This window comes from Leptodactylus fuscus, chromosome 2, assembly GCF_031893055.1.
Source record: "Leptodactylus fuscus isolate aLepFus1 chromosome 2, aLepFus1.hap2, whole genome shotgun sequence".
Lineage (NCBI taxonomy): Eukaryota > Metazoa > Chordata > Amphibia > Anura > Leptodactylidae > Leptodactylus > Leptodactylus fuscus.
In genome coordinates this window covers 265,836,433-265,858,103 of record NC_134266.1, presented here as the reverse complement: position 1 = coordinate 265,858,103, position 21,671 = coordinate 265,836,433, and the positions used below count along the sequence as shown (strand labels likewise).

At 48.2% G+C, this 21,671-nt stretch overlaps 1 protein-coding gene across 1 annotated transcript in view; it reads right to left on the bottom strand.

Annotated features, from left to right (window-relative positions):
* Nucleotides 1-838: 838 nt before the first annotated feature.
* Nucleotides 839-21,671, bottom strand: part of RAB38 (RAB38, member RAS oncogene family) — a 38,938-nt gene continuing 18,105 nt past the window's right edge. Inside the window, exons 2-3 of the mRNA XM_075262990.1 lie at nt 14,880-15,160; nt 839-1,053 (exon numbers count right to left, since the gene is read on the bottom strand). Of these exons, the coding sequence (XP_075119091.1) occupies nt 901-1,053; nt 14,880-15,160 (434 nt within the window). The 3' untranslated portion in view covers nt 839-900. The remainder of the gene's footprint in view (nt 1,054-14,879; nt 15,161-21,671) is intronic.

Below are 21,671 nucleotides of genomic sequence, written 5' to 3'. Positions count from 1 at the left end.
ACGGATTTAGAACAACAAAACACCAAAATGCTCAGGGTGACCATGACTATAAGATATGATATATCAGGGGGCTTATATATCATATGATATCTCATATTTATAAACCTTACTTTTCTTCTGAGTGGAGTGAGATGACCAGCTTTGAAAAAAAAACAAAACATGATTTTGTGACACTCCAATAGGACCTGTTTATGCTGTTTTTGGATGTGTTGCCACCCAGTGGTTATGATGTGTATTGCGGCTGGTCTAAGGTTTCGTAATAATGTATTGAATTTGTTTCATGAGAATTTGGAGTCCTCAATGGGATCGGAAAAGATCGGGTTCCGATCAGGATTGAGGTCGGAGGTCATTTCCCACAATGCTTGGCTACTGGCCGATCATTTTAGCTTTTCCCACAAGGCTTGTCCAGTAGCCAAGCATTGTGGGAAATAACCTCAGACCTCGATCCCGCAGAATCCGATCTTTTCTGATCCCAATCGCTCAACCCTAGTCCTCAACCGACTTCTAGCAAAGGTGAACACATCCGTTGCCCTTTTTTGAAAAACATTGACCCCACTATAGCCATGAGTGATCATACCCTTTAAGTTCACATAGTGCAGTTCCTTGCTCCATCCTGAAGATGGCGCTTAAAGAACTTTTTTAAAATTTCTGTTTGTTAATTGAGTGTTACTATAATATTTATTGTATATTGTAAATCTTGTGATTTGTTTTGTAGATTCCGGAGTGTAACCTACAGAATGGTGTTTGGCGTCTTGATACATGACGAGACGCGACCTTGATACATAGAGTAACATTCCCTGCGAGAGATGAGTCACTGGGAGGAATCATTCCTGCCACCGCAACACGCTTATTGGATTTTATTTAACAACTCAACCAAGGCAACAAAAATATTAATACAAATTAGAACTTAAAGCAAGCAGAACAACTAGCTATTTTGGAGGAATTCATTTGGGGTTTTACGACGTCCGGCTCCACGGATTGCATTAGGTCGCTCTCGCTCGCAATAATGTGCTTCACCAGACACCGGGAGGCCTCGTCAATGTTTATGTTTTCCTGAAAAAAATAAAAAATAAAATAAAAAATGTGAATTAAAAAAATGTTACAATTTGAACAAATTTTTTAAAAACATTTTGCAAACTAATTATACAAATAAAAGCAAAGCTCGTAAGACTGGAAAAATAAAATTAAAAATTTTTAAATTTCTCCTACTGCACCTATACTGTAAAGGTAGCTCTTGGGATAAGCTTCACACATAGAAATAGAAGAGCAGCAGTGAAGGAGCAGAGATGAGTTTGTGATATCTGTTATTTCTTTCCTTAGGAAGGAAAATCCATAGAATGGGGAAGTTTACTAAACTAAATGCACCTCAATTCTGGCTCATTCTGTGCACCTAAAACCTACAGTGGCGTAACTAGCAATCGCCAACTTTTGACATGCCCCCCCCCTCAAAGACCCCAACCAACCGACCCCCCACATTCCTGAACACACTACTATGCCCCATAGTGACCCCTGCACACAGTATTATGCCCCATAGTGGCCCCTGCACACAGTATTATGCCCCATAGTGACCCCTGCACACAGTATTATGCCCCATAGTGACCCCTGCACACAGTATTATGCCCCATAGTGGCCCCTGCACACAGTATTATCCCCCATAGTGGCCCCTGCACACAGTATTATGCCCCATAGTGACCCCTGCACACAGTATTATGCACCATAGTGGCCCCTGCACACAGTATTATCCCCCCATAGTGGCCCCTGCACACAGTATTATGCCCCATAGTGGCCCCTGCACACAGTATTATCCCCCATAGTGGCCCCTGCACACAGTATTATCCCCCATAGTGGCCCCTGCACACAGTATTATCCCCCATAGTGGCCCCTGCACACAGTATTATGCCCCATAGTGGCCCCTGCACACAGTATTGTGCCTCATTGTGGACCACCCATGAACAATTATTATACTACCGGGTCTTTCCAGAACCTCAAGTATAATAATCGGAGATCCAGAGGAGGATATGAACATAAAAAACACTGTTACTTACCTCTCCTGGGCTCTGGCGCACTCCCCGCTGAGGTCAGCCATCTTCATTGATGGAAGAGACGTCACTTGAGCCAGGGCTTGCGTCGTGACACATAAGGACACAAGCCCAGCCCATGCGCCGTCTGGAACATGACCCAAGTAGGCCTGAAGCCTGCCGGAGCCAGGAGAGGTAAGTAACAGTATTGTTTTTGTTCCTTCACCTCCCCTGGGCCTCTGATCACTATACTTGGGGAGGTCTGAAAACACCCCCGAAGTATAATGATAGTGTTTGTGGGTTTGCGGGCCCTGCGGCCTTACCTGCCGATCCCGGTTCCTGGATCGGTAAGTAAATAGGGCCCTTACCGGCAGGAGTAATGGCCTATTAAAACCCCCCCAAAAAACGCAGCAGTATCGATATTTTGTCTGTGTTTTTAGGCCTGCCGATAATCTTAACCTTATCTATGGCTTTACTTGGGTCTGTCGATGACCCTACAGCACTCACTGGAGATACAACATGCATCCGGCACTGCTACATCTCACATACACACTAAATATAATATAATTCCTTTCTCCAGTATATTCTGAATACCGCCCGATCCCAATGGCGGCGGGGTATTTCGAGGCCAGGTTCCCAGATTGCACAGCTCTATAACATATCATATTCAGAGCGCTGTGAAAATCTAATCAATGCAAAGAGCCAAGGAGAAGGCGACGCCGCACAGCCGGCTACACGGCGAGCGGGGGATTAGGAACGCACAGCCGAAAATAGTCCTCGCTCCCGAAACATCACAAGGGCTTAGGTAGACCTCAGAGATTACAGCAGGGATGGCGACGTTCCCAGCGCGGGGTCTCAGATCTGATGCAGGTGTTCAGCGGTAGCTTACGTGACCTTATTTCTTACGTTTGAGGCTCTAGGGTCCGCGTAGTATTGTGTAAGCCGCGAGAATCCTGGCAGTGACAGGCGACGGAGAGGCAACATGAATAAATGTATAATGCAGCATTGTTTGTGTGCGCTCTAGTCGCATCTAAAGCAGCATTCGGAATTATAATATAATTATAATTCTCAGAATCCATTACAATCGCTGCTTTTTGGCCTGTTGCATTATAGGATATGGATTTTTTCTATGAGACTATAGATTTTGGGCGAAAACTGGGCGAGCCCCATTAGAGTCTATGGGGTCTGGGTTTTCTGTAGGTAACTGCTTTTTAGGGTTTCTGTTTTTCCTCAAGCGAATCCGATGAACAGATACTGAAACTCTAGCGTGAACCTAGCATATAATGAAAAAATGGCAAACGTGTTTATTTGTACACAGCTCCCATGCAGATCAATGTGTCTCCGTGGTAACAGACTACAAGCCAACCCTGTGAAGTCTGATTCTCTACTTATGAGTCACGCTCTTCCCTTTACCCGCTCTCTGTTCATTTGGAGGAGGAGTTCTGGAAGTGATGATCCCGCCCCCTGATCGCATCATCATCCAGTCTGTCTGGGATAACATGAAGAGAAAGATGGATTGAAAAAGCCTACATCCACAGAAGATCTGTGCTTAGGTCTCCAAGATGGCGGAGGGAACATTATATGGTGTGGGGGCAATAAGGGAACATTATACTGTGTCGGGGGGCACTAAGGGAACATTATATGGTGTGTGGGGGCACTAAGGGAACATTATACGGTGTGTGGGGGCACTAAGGGAGCATTATACTGTGTGTGGGGGCAATAAGGGAGCATTATACTGTGTGTGGGGGGCAATAAGGGAACATTATATGGTGTGTGGGGGCACTAAGAGAGCATTGACCTGTGTGTGGGGGCAATAAGGGAACATTATACTGTGTCGGGGGGCACTAAGGGAACATTATATGGTGTGTGGGGGCGCTAAGAGCATTAACCTGTGTGTGGGGGCAATAAGGGATTATACTGTGTCGGGGGGCACTAAGGGAACATTATATGGTGTGTGGGGGCACTAAGAGCATTAACCTGTGTGTGGGGGCAATAAGGGAACATTATACTGTGTGTGGGGGCAATAAGGGAACATTATATGGTGTGGGGGCACTAAGGGAGCATTATACTGTGTGCAGAAGTAATAAGGGGACATTATATGGTGTGGGGCAATAAGGGAACATTATACTGTGTGTGGGGGCAATAAGGGAACATTATATGGTGTGGGGCACTAAGAGAGCATTGACCTGTGTGTGGGGGCAATAAGGGAACATTATACTGTGTGTGGGGGCAATAAGGGAACATTATATGGTGTAGGGCAATAAGGGAACATTATACTGTCGGGGGGCACTAAGGGAGCATTATACTGTGTGTGGGGGGCAATAAGGGAACATTATACTGTGTGGGGGGCACTAAGGGAGCATTATACTGTGTGTGGGGGCAATAAGGGAACATTATACTGTCGGGGGGCACTAAGGGAGCATTATACTGTGTGTGGGGGGCAATAAGGGAACATTATACTGTGTGGGGGGCACTAAGGGAGCATTATACTGTGTGTGGGGGCAATAAGGGAACATTATACTGTGTGGGGGGCACTAAGGGAGCATTATACTGTGTGTGGGGGCAATAAGGGAACATTAAGCTGTGTTTGGAGGCACTAAGGAGTCATTAGTCCATGTGTGGGGTCACGAAGTAGGGGGTGTAATCTGTGTTGGGGCACAAATAAGGGAGCCACCAGACACTGCTTAAGAATCCAGAAATACATAATCAACCCTTATAGTAGAGTAATAAAACACTGTGCACTGTGCCTGCAGCGCCCCACACCTACTGTGGCGGGGACTGGTAGGGCAATGCATTAGAATTCTCACACATTATAAATATGATACATGATAACAGCAAATGTACCTAAGACCTTTGTGGATATGGTATGGAGGGAAGATCCAGGATTTTGTTTTGGGAGGGGGGGTGGAAACTAATTTCCAGTGTGAATGCAGCCAAGCTCTCTATCCTATCTTTATAATAAATAGGGTGTCATCGGGTGAGGGGTGACCAATCCGCCCCATTTGCTGTATTGTTGGCCTGATGTGTGTATTGGGGACTCCATGAACACCTGTGTTATACCAGAAATCCTTCGCTCACCTCGTCTCATCCGCGGCCAGAACAATAGCGGGATTTTTATAGTAAGCATTGTTTTCCGTCTCTTTCTTCTGATGAATCCGCTCCCCGTTACATAACAGCGCAGTAATTCACGGCTAAATTTACAGTACTTTGTAATCAGCAGACTGGATGTGAAATCAATAGCCCCGCGTATCGTGAGAGCTCGGGCTATTTATCGGTAGATCACGCGCCGGCTGCTTGTCTTACTGCTAGCCCAAAGTAGAAACATAAAGAACAACCCTGAGGACAAGAAGCGGAGCAAATATAAGTGTCAATTCAGGAACATGACAGGTGTCCGCGTTTTAACTCATCCATCTACGCTATCGGATCGCCCGGATTTCTGGCACGACGCTACATATGGCGGACGCCTGTAGGGGGAGCCGGCTTCATATCCATTTATACAGGATTACTAGTGACTGGTGGTGCAGGCATAAAATGAGTCGCTGCAGATCTACAGCAGTGAAAGGGTGAATATTGGCATCCATGTGGTCCAGGGCAATGCAGAGGTTACCGTCCGCATCTCTGTCCTGGTCGCCTAGGGTGGTCAGAGGTTAAAGGTGTTGTTCAGGCTTGAGGATTTCCTAAAGATAGGCCATGAATAGCCTGATTAGTGGGAGCATCCTCCTGGTCTAGTCTAGTTGAGTTAAGACCCAACAAGTCCAGTCTGAATCTAATCTTACAGGAAAACTTGGTGAATATTCGCAAAACAAATTCCACAAGGATTTCCCATTGGTAGAAATCATCCATGGTGGTCTAAGGAACACAAATGGTTAACTAAGCATTTCTAGAGGGTAAGGGAAGGGGTTAACGGAAAGGTCACTGGTGGTCTTGCTGGTCCTCCCATGCACCAGGACATCTACAAGAAGCTAAATGAGGTTCATCTTCCTGTTGCCCAGTCATATGGGTGTTGTCTTGGTGTACTCCATGGTTTTTATCCGTCAAACCCCATTTCTGGACAGTACAGCAATGATGGATCTGTTGGTATAGATGGCGACAGCTGCCTTGAAGCCAAGGCTTGAGAAGACACAAGATCAAGCAAGAGACAGGTCGTGAAACAGACTGAGGTCTGGGCATGCAGAGTTTGTTCATAGTCATTGGTCGGGCAGTAGGTCAGGGCAGGTAGTACAAGTTCCATGGTCAGGAACAAGCTAGGGTCAAACAGAATAAGTTAATGGGCTGGGGTCACACAGTAGTAGTGGACGTAGTATGTAAGCTGGTGACCGTGATCCCCAGTAGCAAGACACTGGTGGCCACGAGCTGCTATTGTTACAACGCCCTAATGACAGATACCATGTCCCTTTTGTAGGACAACCACTCAAAAAAGAGGAAATTTCGGAGGTAAATATTACCATTAGAGACTATTAGAGATGTCCGTGGGTCAGTTATGTCTCAGGAAGCCAATGCTTGCATCAGCCTCAAGCAAAGCAAAGCAAAATCTGTGTCCTGTACAGCTGAAGCTTTTCCAGACTAGAACCCTCCAGGAAATTATCACCTAGACGTAAGTGCACTCAACGCAACATGAGTATTGCAAATCTCTGCAAATGTTACACTTATCCACCTCCTAGAAACAGGAGAAATGTCAGGGACACCAATACCAGAGAGAAGGAACGAGAAGAAGCATCTGCTGGTCTGAAGACTTTAAAGGGAACCTGACGTCCCAAATAGTTGTGACAGGTTCCCTTTAAGATTTATTTTTATAGGGCAAGTAGACGTTAACTTCAATAGAAGACCAATCTTTATACTAAAGGGGTGTGGTAGGATAGGCCATAAATATCTGATCGGTCTAAGGGCTGGCATAGATTTCTCTCCATGTGCACAGCCTGGTAGAGGGTGCCCCTTATTTATGTCTTGAGGTGCACCCTCTGCCAGCTCAGGGGCTATGAAGACTGGTGTATAGAGATGAGTGAACCCCTTCCAACCAATTCGACCTGAATATTCCAAATTGTTCAGTTTTTAACAAAACTGAACAATTGGGGACTCGTCCGGGATGAGCTAAAATGGCCGCTGTGACATGTCTTGTGGTAAATCATTATTCTCTGGGGGGTTTTCAGACCCCAGAGTTTAATAGGTGGAGGCATTTATACTCACCTTCCCTTAACTCTTTTAGTCCTCTTTGCGGTGTCCGGGGCTCTCTTGGTGACGTCACGACAATAGGTATGTCCATGTAGGCCAATCATAGGCCTCATCGGTGACCCTGGGCATATGATGTTTACCAAGGCAACCAAGAGAGAGCAGTGGGCGAAGGGAAGAGGCCCAAATGAGGTGAGGGAAGCTGATTATATTTTTTTATTTTTTACACCACCCCTGGGCCTCCACCTATTACACTCCAGGATCTGAAGAAACCCTGCAGTATAATAATGTCACTTTCAGTATCTGAATCAAGGACCTGAGCCATCCGAATCTGAAATGAAAAATCTTGGGGGGGTTTGCCCATCTTTATTGGCATACGTTTCCCTCCAGGCCTATGGCCCGGCAGTGGGTGCATCTTATTTATGAGGAAGCAGCACGTTGTCATATACTAGGTGCACCCAGGGGTGAACCTAGCTTTTTTGCCGCCTGAGGCGGACGACAGAAAGACGCCTCCCCCTGGAGGAGGGGGTGGACGGGCGGCGTTAGCAAGCAGAGAGGACCTGCTCTCTGCTAAGCATGAGGGGAGGCCGCTGGAGCAGCGCTGCGTCCACAGGGCCTCCCCAATCCACCGCTCGCTTCCCGTGCTGGACTGCCGAGACCTGGAATAGCGCCGCCTAAAGCGGTCGCTTCAGGTCGCCTCATGAGAGGTGCGGCGCTGGGGGCACCCTCCACCGGCTCAGGGGCTATGATGACTGGCGCTTATCAATATGCCCCAATTTGCCTAGTAAATGCTCCCATTTTTGTAATATTTAATTCACAAAAATTTTATTTTACCTTTCTCCATTTTTACTCGCTCTAACCTAATTTATTCCAGAGCACCCATCCGTATTTTGAGCGCTCTCGACCCTTCTTCTTCAGTGTATGGGCAATGTCTTCTACTCCATGGACAGTGGGCCGATGCTCCATGGTTTACATTTTCCCCACTGTGGGACTATTAAAGGATTATCTTATCTTATCTTATCCAACAAGGGGACATTTGTGCTGAGTTTCTAAATTTTGGTTTTTATTGCTATATCGTTGCGACCTTTGGCCACGGAAGCCCCAACCCCGCAGATCCCGGGCCGCACTGAGGACTCTATTCTTGTTACTGGCGCTGAACTAATTGATGCTTAAAAAATATGTTAGAAACTTTCTTATTACTAAATTAATTCCACCACGGAAACTAAAATGGTAAATTAAGTGGAAAATTTTAGGACAAAGCATTTCGCAACCAATGAAAGGGATCGGGTCAAGAGTTTAAGTAGTGAAGTGTAAAAATATTTCCGCGCATTACAGTCAGCGAGGGGTGAAATAAAAAGCTCAGTCATTGAGGCCGGGGCCGCACCACATGGTTGTCATGTTCTTACATTAGTTGTGGGATTGTAACTGAAGATAATGTAAAGGTTCGGATGTTTTTGTGGGTAACTCTTATAAGAAGGACTCACAAGGACTCCATAAGTTGGGCAAATACCAAAAGAATATTTCCACTGGAGATGGAGAAACCTTGCAAGATTAATTTCATGAATATTCAGAAGATTTGCCCCACTGTTTTGCTCCGAACCATAAGTGTTACTGAAGAGGTTGGCCCCTCTGACCCCTCCTGCGTTCCCTTATGGCATCTTGTGTTCTATCGTGGTCTTCTTCTGGCCTCCAGTATGATATCACAGATTCCGGGGGACCACCAGATGTGCCCCGGGCCCGTAACATCACTCAGAAGGCTAGAAGAGGACCTTGATGAAGTGCCAGAACCCAGAAGATGTGCAATACACACCTCAGCTGCTGCAGAACCTCATAGTACACACCTCAGCTGCTGCAGAACCTCATAGTACACACCTCAGCTGCTGCAGAACCTCATAGTACACACCTCAGCTGCTGCAGAACCTCATAATACACACCTCAGCTGCTGCAGAACCTCAATACACACCTCAGCTGCTGCAGAACCTCATAATACACACCTCAGCTGGTGCAGAACATCATAATACACACCTCAGCTGCTGCAGAACCTCATAATACACACCTCAGCTGCTGCAGAACCTCATAATACACACCTCAGCTGCTGCAGAACCTCATAATACACACCTCAGCTGCTGCAGAACCTCATAATATACACCTCAGCTGCTGCAGAACCTCATAATACACACCTCAGCTGATGCAGAACATCATAATACACACTGCAACTGCTACAGAACCTCATAATACACACCTCAGCTGCTGCAGAACCTCATAATACACACCTCAGCTGCTGCAGAACCTCATAATATACACCTCAGCTGCTGCAGAACATCATAATACACACCTCAGCTGCTGCAGAACATCATAATACACACCTCAGCTGCTGCAGAACATCATAATACACACCTCAGCTGCTGCAGAACATCATAATACACACCTCAGCTGCTGCAGAACATCATAACACACAGCTCAGCTGCTACAAACACAAGGATTATTGTGATTATTTAGAGTGACTTTTTGGGTTTTCTTGGTTACCACGTAGGCAAGAAGGTCCCTGTGAAATAAAATCATATAGGCTGCAGATATCCTGTATGACCAGACCAATGAGGGGATAGTGGTAGCATCACTGTAGGTGTGGGGGGCAGGGCAGGGTTTATTACTAACATGCCGGGGGTACTCTCTAGGGTACAGAGTTGGACACAGGAAAATAAAAATCCTGTAAAAGAACAGCTATGGGCCCCTTGTTTTCCAGTATCTCACCATACAGCGCCCCCCATGTTTATCAATCCACCAGTAATTGTCTGCCATGGTGTTCTATAGATTAAACATTTACCTGCAATGTAACTAACATTCAAAAGCTGCTATAAAGGTGATAGCGCCCCCTGACCTACCAGGCTCCCTGACCTACCGGGCCCCCTGACCTGCCGGGCTCCCTGACCTACCGGACCCCTTGACCTACAGGGTCTCCTGACCTATCTGGCCCCCTGACCTATAGGGTCCCTGTGCACCTGTACAGATTGCTCCAACGATATTTCCTCTTAGTAAATAGGTTCATGGTGATGCTCCTGCTGGAATAGGGCAGTGAAGAGCTTGAGAACATATTTGGTTGTCCAATAAGATAGGGAGGGGAGCACAATACTAAGTGGCCACAGTGGGCCCTCTCCCCCTTATGGGCCCCTGTGATGTAAAAACAATATGTCCGCCACTGGCACAGACTGAAGCTATACTAGGTCTACTCTACAAAGAGCTCATGGACCAGTAACATGATGTGGATATACGGATAGAAATTGCTTCAATGTTTCCGAAAATGTTCCAGAAGTGGGATTCTGTATTATTTCTGAGGGGCGCTGGGCAGTGAACACGGACAGAGCAGATCGCGGGAGGAAAATGTCTCCTCTAACAAGTTCGCCATTACAATAATAACTCAGCTGATTGGAAAACCTGAGAAGTCGCCGTCGCCCTCCCACCAGCTGTCAGCCCGAGCGAAGCTTCATGGAGGAGGGATAATGGGGGACGACAGAACTTCTGTGAAGGCTAATTTTAGTAAATTGCTACAAAAGGCAGAGTATCAAACGCAGATCCCCAGTCTCATTATTATGACCCCCTATTTAGCGCCCCCCTCTGAGCACACAGCACATAGCACATGAGTAATACCAGCGATGTCCTTCCTGGATTGATTGAGTTCTATATCTGTAGCACATGATTGATATTCTTAGCTATAGGGGGTGCTAATCACTCTCATTGATGAGATCCAGCTAATATATGGAGACTAACAAGCAATGCCTTATGGTAAATATGCAAATTAGCCATCCTTCAGAGGGCGATAACAGTCTCCCCAATGCCCCCTATAGATAACTACTCGGTAAATAGGTACCTGATCCATTAATGGGCCTCGAAACATGATCAGGGACCCCAGACAGCCATCTATAGACTGCTGCTTTGGGTATCTCTGGACTATAGTATAGATATCCTATGCTTAGCTCTGGGGGGTGGTAATGATTCCCATATAGAGCCAGCAAGCAGTACACTAATATCTGAGACCTCAGGGTATAATAGGAACTTGTTAGAAAATCCCTATAGATGTGAGATTTTTTAAATTTTATTAATGTAGGGGCCACTCAGGACATAGCACTGTATGGAGGGATCACTGTGGGACATAATACTGTGTGCAGGGGGACACTATGGGACATAATACTGTGTGCAGAGGCCACTATGGGGGATAATACTGTGTGCAGGGGCCACTATGGGGTATAATACTGTGTGCAGGGGCCACTATGGGGGATAATACTGTGTGCAGGGGCCACTATGGGGGATAATACTGTGTGCAGGGGCCACTATGGGGGATAATACTGTGTGCAGGGGCCACTATGGGGATAATACTGTGTGCAGGGGCCACTATGGGGTATAATTCTGTGTGCAGGGGCCACTATGGGGCATAATACTGTGTGCAGGGGCCACTATGGGGGATAATACTGTGTGCAGGGGCCACTATGGGACATAATACTGTGTGCAGGGGCCACTATGGGACATAATACTGTGTGCAGGGGCCACTATGGGACATAATACTGTGTGCAGGGGTCACTATGGGGGATAATACTGTGTGCAGGGGCCACTATGGGGATAATACTGTGTGCAGGGGCCACTATGGGGGATAATACTGTGTGCAGGGGCCACTATGGGGGATAATACTGTGTGCAGGGGCCACTATGGGGGATAATACTGTGTGCAGGGGCCACTATGGGGGATAATACTGTGTGCAGGGGCCACTATGGGGGATAATACTGTGTGCAGGGGCCACTATGGGGACATAATACTGTGTGCAGGGGACACTATGGGGGATAATACTGTGTGCAGGGGCCACTATGGGACATAATACTGTGTGCAGGGGCCACTATGGGACATAATACTGTGTGCAGGGGTCACTATGGGGGATAATACTGTGTGCAGGGGCCACTATGGGGGATAATACTGTGTGCAGGGGCCACTATGGGGGATAATACTGTGTGCAGGGGCCACTATGGGGGATAATACTGTGTGCAGGGGCCACTATGGGGGATAATACTGTGTGCAGGGGCCACTATGGGGGATAATACTGTGTGCAGGGGCCACTATGGGGACATAATACTGTGTGCAGGGGACACTATGGGGGATAATACTGTGTGCAGGGGCCACTATGGGGGATAATACTGTGTGCAGGGGCCACTATGGGGGATAATACTGTGTGCAGGGGCCACTATGGGGGATAATACTGTGTGCAGGGGCCACTATGGGGGATAATACTGTGTGCAGGGGCCACTATGGGGCATAATGCTGTGTGCAGGGGCCACTATGGGGCATAATACTGTGTGCAGGGGCCACTATGGGGGATAATACTGTGTGCAGGGGCCACTATGGGACATAATACTGTGTGCAGGGGCCACTATGGGACATAATACTGTGTGCAGGGGCCACTATGGGACATAATACTGTGTGCAGGGGTCACTATGGGGGATAATACTGTGTGCAGGGGCCACTATGGGGGATAATACTGTGTGCAGGGGCCACTATGGGGGATAATACTGTGTGCAGGGGCCACTATGGGGGATAATACTGTGTGCAGGGGCCACTATGGGGGATAATACTGTGTGCAGGGGCCACTATGGGGGATAATACTGTGTGCAGGGGCCACTATGGGGGATAATACTGTGTGCAGGGGCCACTATGGGGGATAATACTGTGTGCAGGGGCCACTATGGGGACATAATACTGTGTGCAGGGGACACTATGGGGGATAATACTGTGTGCAGGGGACACTATGGGGGATAATACTGTGTGCAGGGGACACTATGGGACATAATACTGAGTGCAGAGGCCACTATGGGGGATAATACTGTGTGCAGGGGCCACTATGGGGTTATAATACTGTGTGCAGGGGCCACTATGGGGGATAATACTGTGTGCAGGGGCCACTATGGGGGATAATACTGTGTGCAGGGGCCACTATGGGGGATAATACTGTGTGCAGGGGCCACTATGGGGTATAATGCTGTGTGCAGGGGCCACTATGGGGCATAATACTGTGTGCAGGGGCCACTATGGGGGATAATACTGTGTGCAGGGGCCACTATGGGACATAATACTGTGTGCAGGGGCCACTATGGGACATAATACTGTGTGCAGGGGCCACTATGGGACATAATACTGTGTGCAGGGGTCACTATGGGGGATAATACTGTGTGCAGGGGCCACTATGGTGGATAATACTGTGTGCAGGGGCCACTATGGGGGATAATACTGTGTGCAGGGGCCACTATGGGGGATAATACTGTGTGCAGGGGCCACTATGGGACATAATACTGTGTGCAGGAGTCACTATGGGGGATAATACTGTGTGCAGGGGCCACTATAGAACATAATACTGTGTGCAGGGGCCACTATAGGACATAATACTGTGTGCAGGGGCCACTATGGGGGATAATACTGTGTGCAGGGGCCACTATGGGACATAATACTGTGTTCAGGGTCCACTATGGGACATAATACTGTGTGCAGGGGCCACTATGGGGCATAATACTGTGTGCAGGGGCCACTATGAGACATAATACTGTGTGCAGGGGCCACTATGGGACATAATACTGTGTGCAGGGGCCACTATGAGACATAATACTGTGTGCAGGGGCCACTATGGGGCATAATACTGTGTACAGGGGCCACTATGGGGGATAATAATGTTAGGAGGGATGACTGTGGGACATTATACTGTGTGCAGGGGCCACTATGAGATATTACACTGTGTGCAGGGGCCACTATTGGAACATTATACTGTCACACAGATCTTCGGCATGATTGGGGGTGGCACTTATTAGCCTGAGGTCCATGGTACCCTTAACCTGCCTCATTGGTAGGTAATGAATACAAGTTACCACTCATTCTCTAAACATCATGTAGCATGGGGACCTTTATATATAGGGCCACTGTAGGGGCCCATTTTATTATATGTGGGGGAACTTTGGGGATCATTATATTACATGTGGGGCAGCGACAGGGCCATTCCACTGAGTATGAGGGCAGTGACATTCTACTGGGTGTCGGGGCACTGACGGGGCCATTACACTACATGTATTGCCACTATTGAAGCCATAATAGTACAATTGGGGCACTAAAGGGTCCATTATACTACATGTAGGGGCGGTGAGGTGTCCATTATACTGCATGTGGGACACTGATGGAGCCATTATACTATATGTGGGGGTATTGAGGGGGCCATTACATAGTTGTTAATGAATGCTACAAGAAATGCTCCTTATTTTATTAACATTGTGATCGCTACCATCGGAGTACTCAGATGTTTTGTAGGTAGGGGAACCACATGGGGCCTAAATTCAGCTGATGGGTCAGTTTGGACCCCATAATATTAATGTCTTTTCTAAGGATAGCCAATCAATATTATAGTCCCAGAAACCCTAATTAAACTTATTTAATGGGATATCCAGGACTATTCTATTGAGAGCCACTTCCTCTTATGACATCACGTCCATTGGTCACAAGGCTATGCTGCAGCTCAGTCCCATCAAGCAAATGAGGCTGCAATACTAAGCACAACCACTTTGCAATGCATGGCGCTGTACTTGGTAAGGAGTGAAGAGGCCGCAGTCATCCATATCATGGTCCCTGACACCCCTGTTAGATAGAGTAACTGTATGACTCCATTTCTAGGACACCCACCTTTGCCGAGGTTTCGAACCAGCCCACAAAGCCGTGCTCCTTGCAGAACTGCTCCATTTTGCTGCAGTTGTTTTTAAAGCCATCTTTGCCCTGGTCACATTTGTTGGCTAGCAGAACTGCAGAAACTGGCAAGCCATTAGAGAGAGTCAATTTTGAGTCTAAATCTTCTTTCCACTTAGTGACAGCCTCAAAGGTCGCCGGCCTCGTAACATCAAAGACGATGAACGCTCCCACAGCTTCTCTGTAGTAGACCCTCGTCATGTTCCCAAATCGCTCTTGGCCTGGGGATGAAAGGTAAAGAGAGTGTAAAAAATAGAGGATTAACACCTGTACTCTGACATCCTCTGTGCTGCTGTTAACACTGTAAGGTTCTGAATCTACCGGCGGAGTTCCTAGAGCCGAGGGTTTGTTACAATTGTATCTATTGTAGCAGTTAAAGGGGTAATGGTTGCCATAATGTAAGAGAAGGGGCCCGCCCTGGGTTCTGTGGGTTCACTTACTTATGGTATAACTGTATTGTGTCTCATGACTGTTGTGAGCGGAGATATCAGATGAGACGTGGTGAGTCATGAGTCCTTCCCCAGAAGCGTTCTTACCCATCATTTACTGATAGGACATAGCGGAGAAGATAATGCCAAAATCTATAATCTCACCAGAGTTACAGCACGTAAGGCAACATGTCCGCATTGCCTTAGTTTGGGCTAGTATGAGCAGATAAGCGACTAGTAAGCCTAAAGTGGATCTCCTGAAAGTCTCATCCCAAGGTATCAAAATACTGGGACCTCCTTGATCGGCTGTAATCTGTAGATAAACCCAGTATTCAATATCCCTGCAGCACCCCCGCAGGAAAAATACAGTATTACACCCTGTTTGTTGAAATCAATGTAATGCATTGGTGTAATGAGTCCTCCAGAGAGTCTCTGACACTAAGGGCTAGTTCACACGGGGACATGGTCGCTGATTTTGACAGCAGATTTTGCGGCCAAATCAGCGTCCATACAATGTCCACACTATGTGAACTGCTCCCGCCGCGACCATCGTGGTCGCGGCGTTCACCTCCACTGTCGGCTCAAATGAATGAGCCGACATGGAGGGCGCTGCGGCTGGGCGGAAGCCGCGGCTCATCGCGAGTGGCTTCCGCCCGAAAGATAGGCCATGTCGCTTCTTTTTCTGCTAGCGAGCTAGCAGAAAAAAAAAAGCGAGCAGTTCACATAGGGATACATTGTATGGACGCTGATTTGACCGCGAAATCCGCTGTCAAAATCAGCGTCCATGTCCCCGTGTGAACTAGCCCTAAAACTTGTAAACTAGACAATGACTTTTAGCATTGACATGCAACCTCCCCCCTGACCGACGCCAAAGACCCTAACTGACCTACCCCCCCCCCACATTCCTGCACACTATATGCCCCATAGTAGCCCCTGCGCACACTATTACGCCCTATAGTGGTCCCAGTACACAGTATTACTCCCCATAGTGGCCCCTGCACACAGTATTATGTCCTATAGTGGACCCTGCACACAGTATTATTCCCATAGTGGCCCCTGCACACAGTATTATCCCCCATAGTGGCCCCTGTACACAGTATTATACCCCTGCACACAGTATTATCCCCCATAGTGGCCCCTGTACACAGTATTATACCCCATAGTGGCCCCTGCACACAGTATTATCCCCCATAGTGGCCCCTGTACACAGTATTATACCCCATAGTGGCCCCTGTACACAGTATTATACCCCATAGTGGCCCCTGTACACAGTATTATCCCCCATAGTGGCCCCTGTACACAATATTATCCCCCATAGTGGCCCCTGTACACAGTATTATCCCCTATAGTGGACCCTGCACACAGTATTATTCCCATAGTGGCCCCTGCACACAGTATTATGTCCCATAGTGGCCCCTGCACACAGTATTATGTCCCATAGTGGCCCCTGCACACAGTATTATGTCCCATAGTGGCCCCTGCACACAGTATTATCCCCCATAGTGGCCCCTGCACACAGTATTATCCCCCATAGTGGCCCCTGCACACAGTATTATACCCCATAGTGGCCCCTGCACACAGTATTATGTCCCATAGTGGCCCCTGCACACAGTATTATGCCCCATAGTGGCCCCTGCACACAGTATTATGCCCCATAGTGGCCCCTGCACACAGTATTATACCCCATAGTGGCCCCTGCACACAGTATTATGTCCCATAGTGGCCCCTGCACACAGTATTATGCCCCATAGTGGCCCCTGCACACAGTATTATGCCCCATAGTAGCCCCTGCACACAGTATTATCCCCCATAGTGGCCCCTGCACACAGTATTATACCCCATAGTGGCCCCTGCACACAGTATTATACCCCATAGTGGCCCCTGCACACAGTATTATGCCCCATAGTGGTCCCTGCACACAGTATTATCCCCCATAGTGGCCCCTGCACACAGTATTATCCCCCATAGTGGCCCCCTGCACACAGTATTATCCCCCATAGTGGCCCCTGCACACAGTATTATCCCCCATAGTGGCCCCTGCACACAGTATTATCCCCCATAGTGGCCCCTGCACACAGTATTATGCCCCATAGTGGCCCCTGCACACAGTATTATCCCCCATAGTGGCCCCTGCACACAGTATTGTGCCCCATAGTGGCCCCTGCACACAGTATTATGCCCCATATTAGCCCCTGCACACAGTATTATGCCCCATATTAGCCCCTGCACACAGTATTATGTCCCATAGTGGCCCCTGCACAAAGTATTATACCCCATAGTGGTCCCTGCACACAGTATTATGTCCCATAGTGGCCCTGCACACAGTATTATGCCCCATAGTGGCCCCTGCACACAGTATTATGCCCCATAGTAGCCCTGCACACAGTATTATCCCCCATAGTGGCCCCTTCACACAGTATTATACCCCATAGTGGCCCCTGCACACAGTATTATACCCCATAGTGGCCCCTGCACACAGTATTATGCCCCATAGTAGCCCCTGCACACAGTATTATCCCCCATAGTGGCCCCTGCACACAGTATTATCCCCCATAGTGGCCCCTGCACACAGTATTATGCCCCATAGTGGCCCCTGCACACAGTATTATCCCCCATAGTGGCCCCTGCACACAGTATTGTGCCCCATAGTGTCCCCTGCACACAGTATTATGCCCCATATTAGCCCCTGCACACAGTATTATCCCCCATAGTGGCCCCTGCACAAAGTATTATCCCCCATAGTGGCCCCTGCACACAGTATTATCCCCCATAGTGGCCCCTGCACACAGTATTATGCCCCATAGTGGTCCCTGCACACAGTATTATGCCCCATAGTGGCCCCTGCACACAGTATTATGCCCCATAGTAGCCCCTGCACACAGTATTATCCCCCATAGTTGCCCCTGCACACAGTATTATACCCCATAGTGGCCCCTGCACACAGTATTATACCCCATAGTGGCCCCTGCACACAGTATTATACCCCATAGTGGCCCCTGCACACAGTATTATACCCCATAGTGGCCCCTGCACACAGTATTATGCCCCATAGTAGCCCCTGCACACTGTATTATGCCCCATAGTAGCCCCTGCACACAGTATTATCCCCCATAGTGGCCCCTGCACACAGTATTATCCCCCATAGTGGCCCCTGCACACAGTATTATGCCCCATAGTGGCCCCTGCACACAGTATTATCCCCCATAGTGGCCCCTGCACACAGTATTATGCCCCATATTAGCCCCTGCACACAGTATTATGCCCCATATTAGCCCCTGCACACAGTATTATGTCCCATAGTGGCCCCTGCACAAAGTATTATACCCCATAGTGGTCCCTGCACACAGTATTATGTCCCATAGTGGCCCCTGCACACAGTATTATGCCCCATAGTGGCCCCTGCACACAGTATTATACCCCATAGTGGTCCCTGCACACAGTATTATCCCCCATAGTGGCCCCTGCACACAGTATTATCCCCCATAGTGGCCCCTGCACACAGTATTATACCCCATAGTGGCCCCTGCACACAGTATTATGTCCCATAGTGGCCCCTGCACACAGTATTATACCCCATAGTGGCCCCTGCACACAGTATTATCCCCCATAGTGGCCCCTGCACACAGTATTATGCCCCATAGTGGCCCCTGCACACAGTATTATGCCCCATAGTGGCCCCTGCACACAGTATTATACCCCATAGTGGCCCCTGCACACAGTATTATGCCCCATAGTGGCCCCTGCACACAGTATTATACCCCATAGTGGCACCTATACACAGTATTACGCCCCATTGTGAACAGCCACGAACAATTATTATACTCTGTATAATATTGAAGACTGGGAGGGGGGGGGGAGGATGCATTTTTTAAATCTCCAATTTTTTTTCTATTGCACCGTATTACATGAATTATTATGATATGCCTTCCTATTACATTTGACATGTATGTTATAAATAGATTTCTTCATATTTCTTCACTTTCCTTAAGTAAAAGTTTGTCTTCTCCAAGTTCTAGGTCAGATTTCGGCTTATCCTGCATTATATGGGATGCGGTAAATTATACCCTTTGAGAATCAAAAGTCACAATTAAGCGAATGTTCCATCAGGCTCGTGAGAAGCGGCCGCCTGTAGGGATAATGTGATAATTTCAATCACCGCCGACTCCCACTGAGAAATTACGTTCACATGATTTGTGGTGATATTATTGACTGCTGGCATCTTAAAGTGACAGGTCGGCTTTATATCGGGTAACAGATGTCTGATTTACTGCAATGAGATCGGAAAATACGATATGGAAAAAAATCAAGATGGACGCCCTGCCATGGAGGTGACTTACCCTGGGTTCACACTAGAGTCTTCTCATCTCTGTCTAGGATTCATCTTAAATCGGCAAGCAGGACTTCTCTCTCCGTCTATTTCAGCATTAGGGTCCTCCAGGGTGATATCACGTGCTGGGATCATGCTCGGTGCACCCCAAATAATCACTGAGGTCAGTGGTGTATCTAGGAATGGTGGGGCCCCGACAGCTTCCCCCCCCCAGCATTCCTTCACGCTCTATTTTGCCCCATAGCGGCCCCTACACACAGTATTATCCCCCATAATGGCTCCTGCACACAGTATTATCCCCCATAGTGTCCCCTGCACATAGTATTATCCCCCATAGCGGCCCCTACACACAGTATTATCCCCCATAATGGCCCCTGCACATACTAATATGCCCCATAGTGGCCCCTGCACCATACCTCCCAACTGTCCCGATTTCCGCGGGACATTCACAAATTCAATGTCCTGTCCCATGGTCCCAGTCGGCGGGAGGTATGTCCCGATTTCAACTCATCAGCATCCTCCGGACGCCGATGAGTTGAACATATAAGCGAGTACAGCAGGAGCTGTCACAGCTCAACTCCTGCCTTACCGCTGCGCTCCGGCTTCGGCGTGTGTAGGCGCGATGTGATGACGTCACATCGGGCCTACAACTATGTGAGCGGAGTGAGACTGCGGAGAGAGCGGCGGGGGAGCGTTGGAAGGTGAATATAAATATTTGTGTTAAACATTGAGGGGAACGTAATGTAGGGGGCCTATGAAACTGGGGGCATATGAAGGGGGGGGGGGGAGTACGGCATGACATTGGGGCAGATGAAGGGGGGGAGAACAGCATGACACTGGGGCAGATGAAGAGGGGGACGGCATGACACTGGGGCAGATGAAGGGGGGGGGAGAATGGCATGGTACTGGGGCAGATGAAGGGGGGAGAACGGTATGGCATGGCACTGGGGCAGATGAAGGGGGGAGAACGGCATGGCATGGCACTGGGGTAGATGAAGGGGGGGGGAATGGCATGGCACTGTGGCACATGAAGGGGGGAAGAACTGCATGGCATGGCACTGGGGTAGATGAAGGGGGGAGAACGGCATGACACTGGGGCAGAGATGGGGGGGCATGAAACTGGGGGCAGATAAAGGGTTTATATGAAACTGTGGGAGAGATGGAGGGGGGAATATAATTTACAGGTGACTGTAGGAGGATTATACTGTGTGGGGGCAAATGAAAAATGAATGAGAATGGGCGGAGTCAACAAAAGTGGGCGGAGCGTGCCACATATTTTGAAGAGGTGAGGGAAGGTGAGTATAACTTTATTATTTTTACCCCTCCCCTGAGCCTTCCCCTTTATAATCTGGGACCTGAAGACACCCCAGAATATAATAATTTCACTTCCGATTACAACCGAACAAGTTTGGACCAAAAAGGGTCAACTCGTCCAAACCAGGAACCAAACGTTTGCCCATCTCTAGTCTTGACTATAGGCAGGAAGAATGGCTCAAATAAGGGAGAATATTTATTATACACAGCCTTCCACTGTCAGAAAGGAGAAAAGGAGGCTTTGTGTGGCACAAAAGGAAGCACCACTATTATGTTGGGGGCACAAATAATGTATAGGAATCATGGGAGGCTTGTGTGCACAGACATGTTGTGAACAGTCATCATGGTGGTCTGGGCTGGATAGAGAAAAGGCAAATGTAAACGCAGCAGAAATGTACAGGTAGGACGTGGCTGGAGGTGGGAGGAAAAGTTGTGCAAGCTGAGTTTTTGCACTAGGGCCTGACAGTAAGTCGCCCCAAGTGTCGGTTGGGTGCAGTCTTTACAGAAGACGTGCCTGTTCTGCCAGAATCCTTGGAGACCTCCACCTTTCTAGTAGCCCCCTGTAGAATCCGGGGGAGTAGACAAGTATCTACAGCAGTGGGATTAGACTTGTGAAGGCAAAGTGACGGGACTTGATAACATTTATATCATTAAAATTTCATA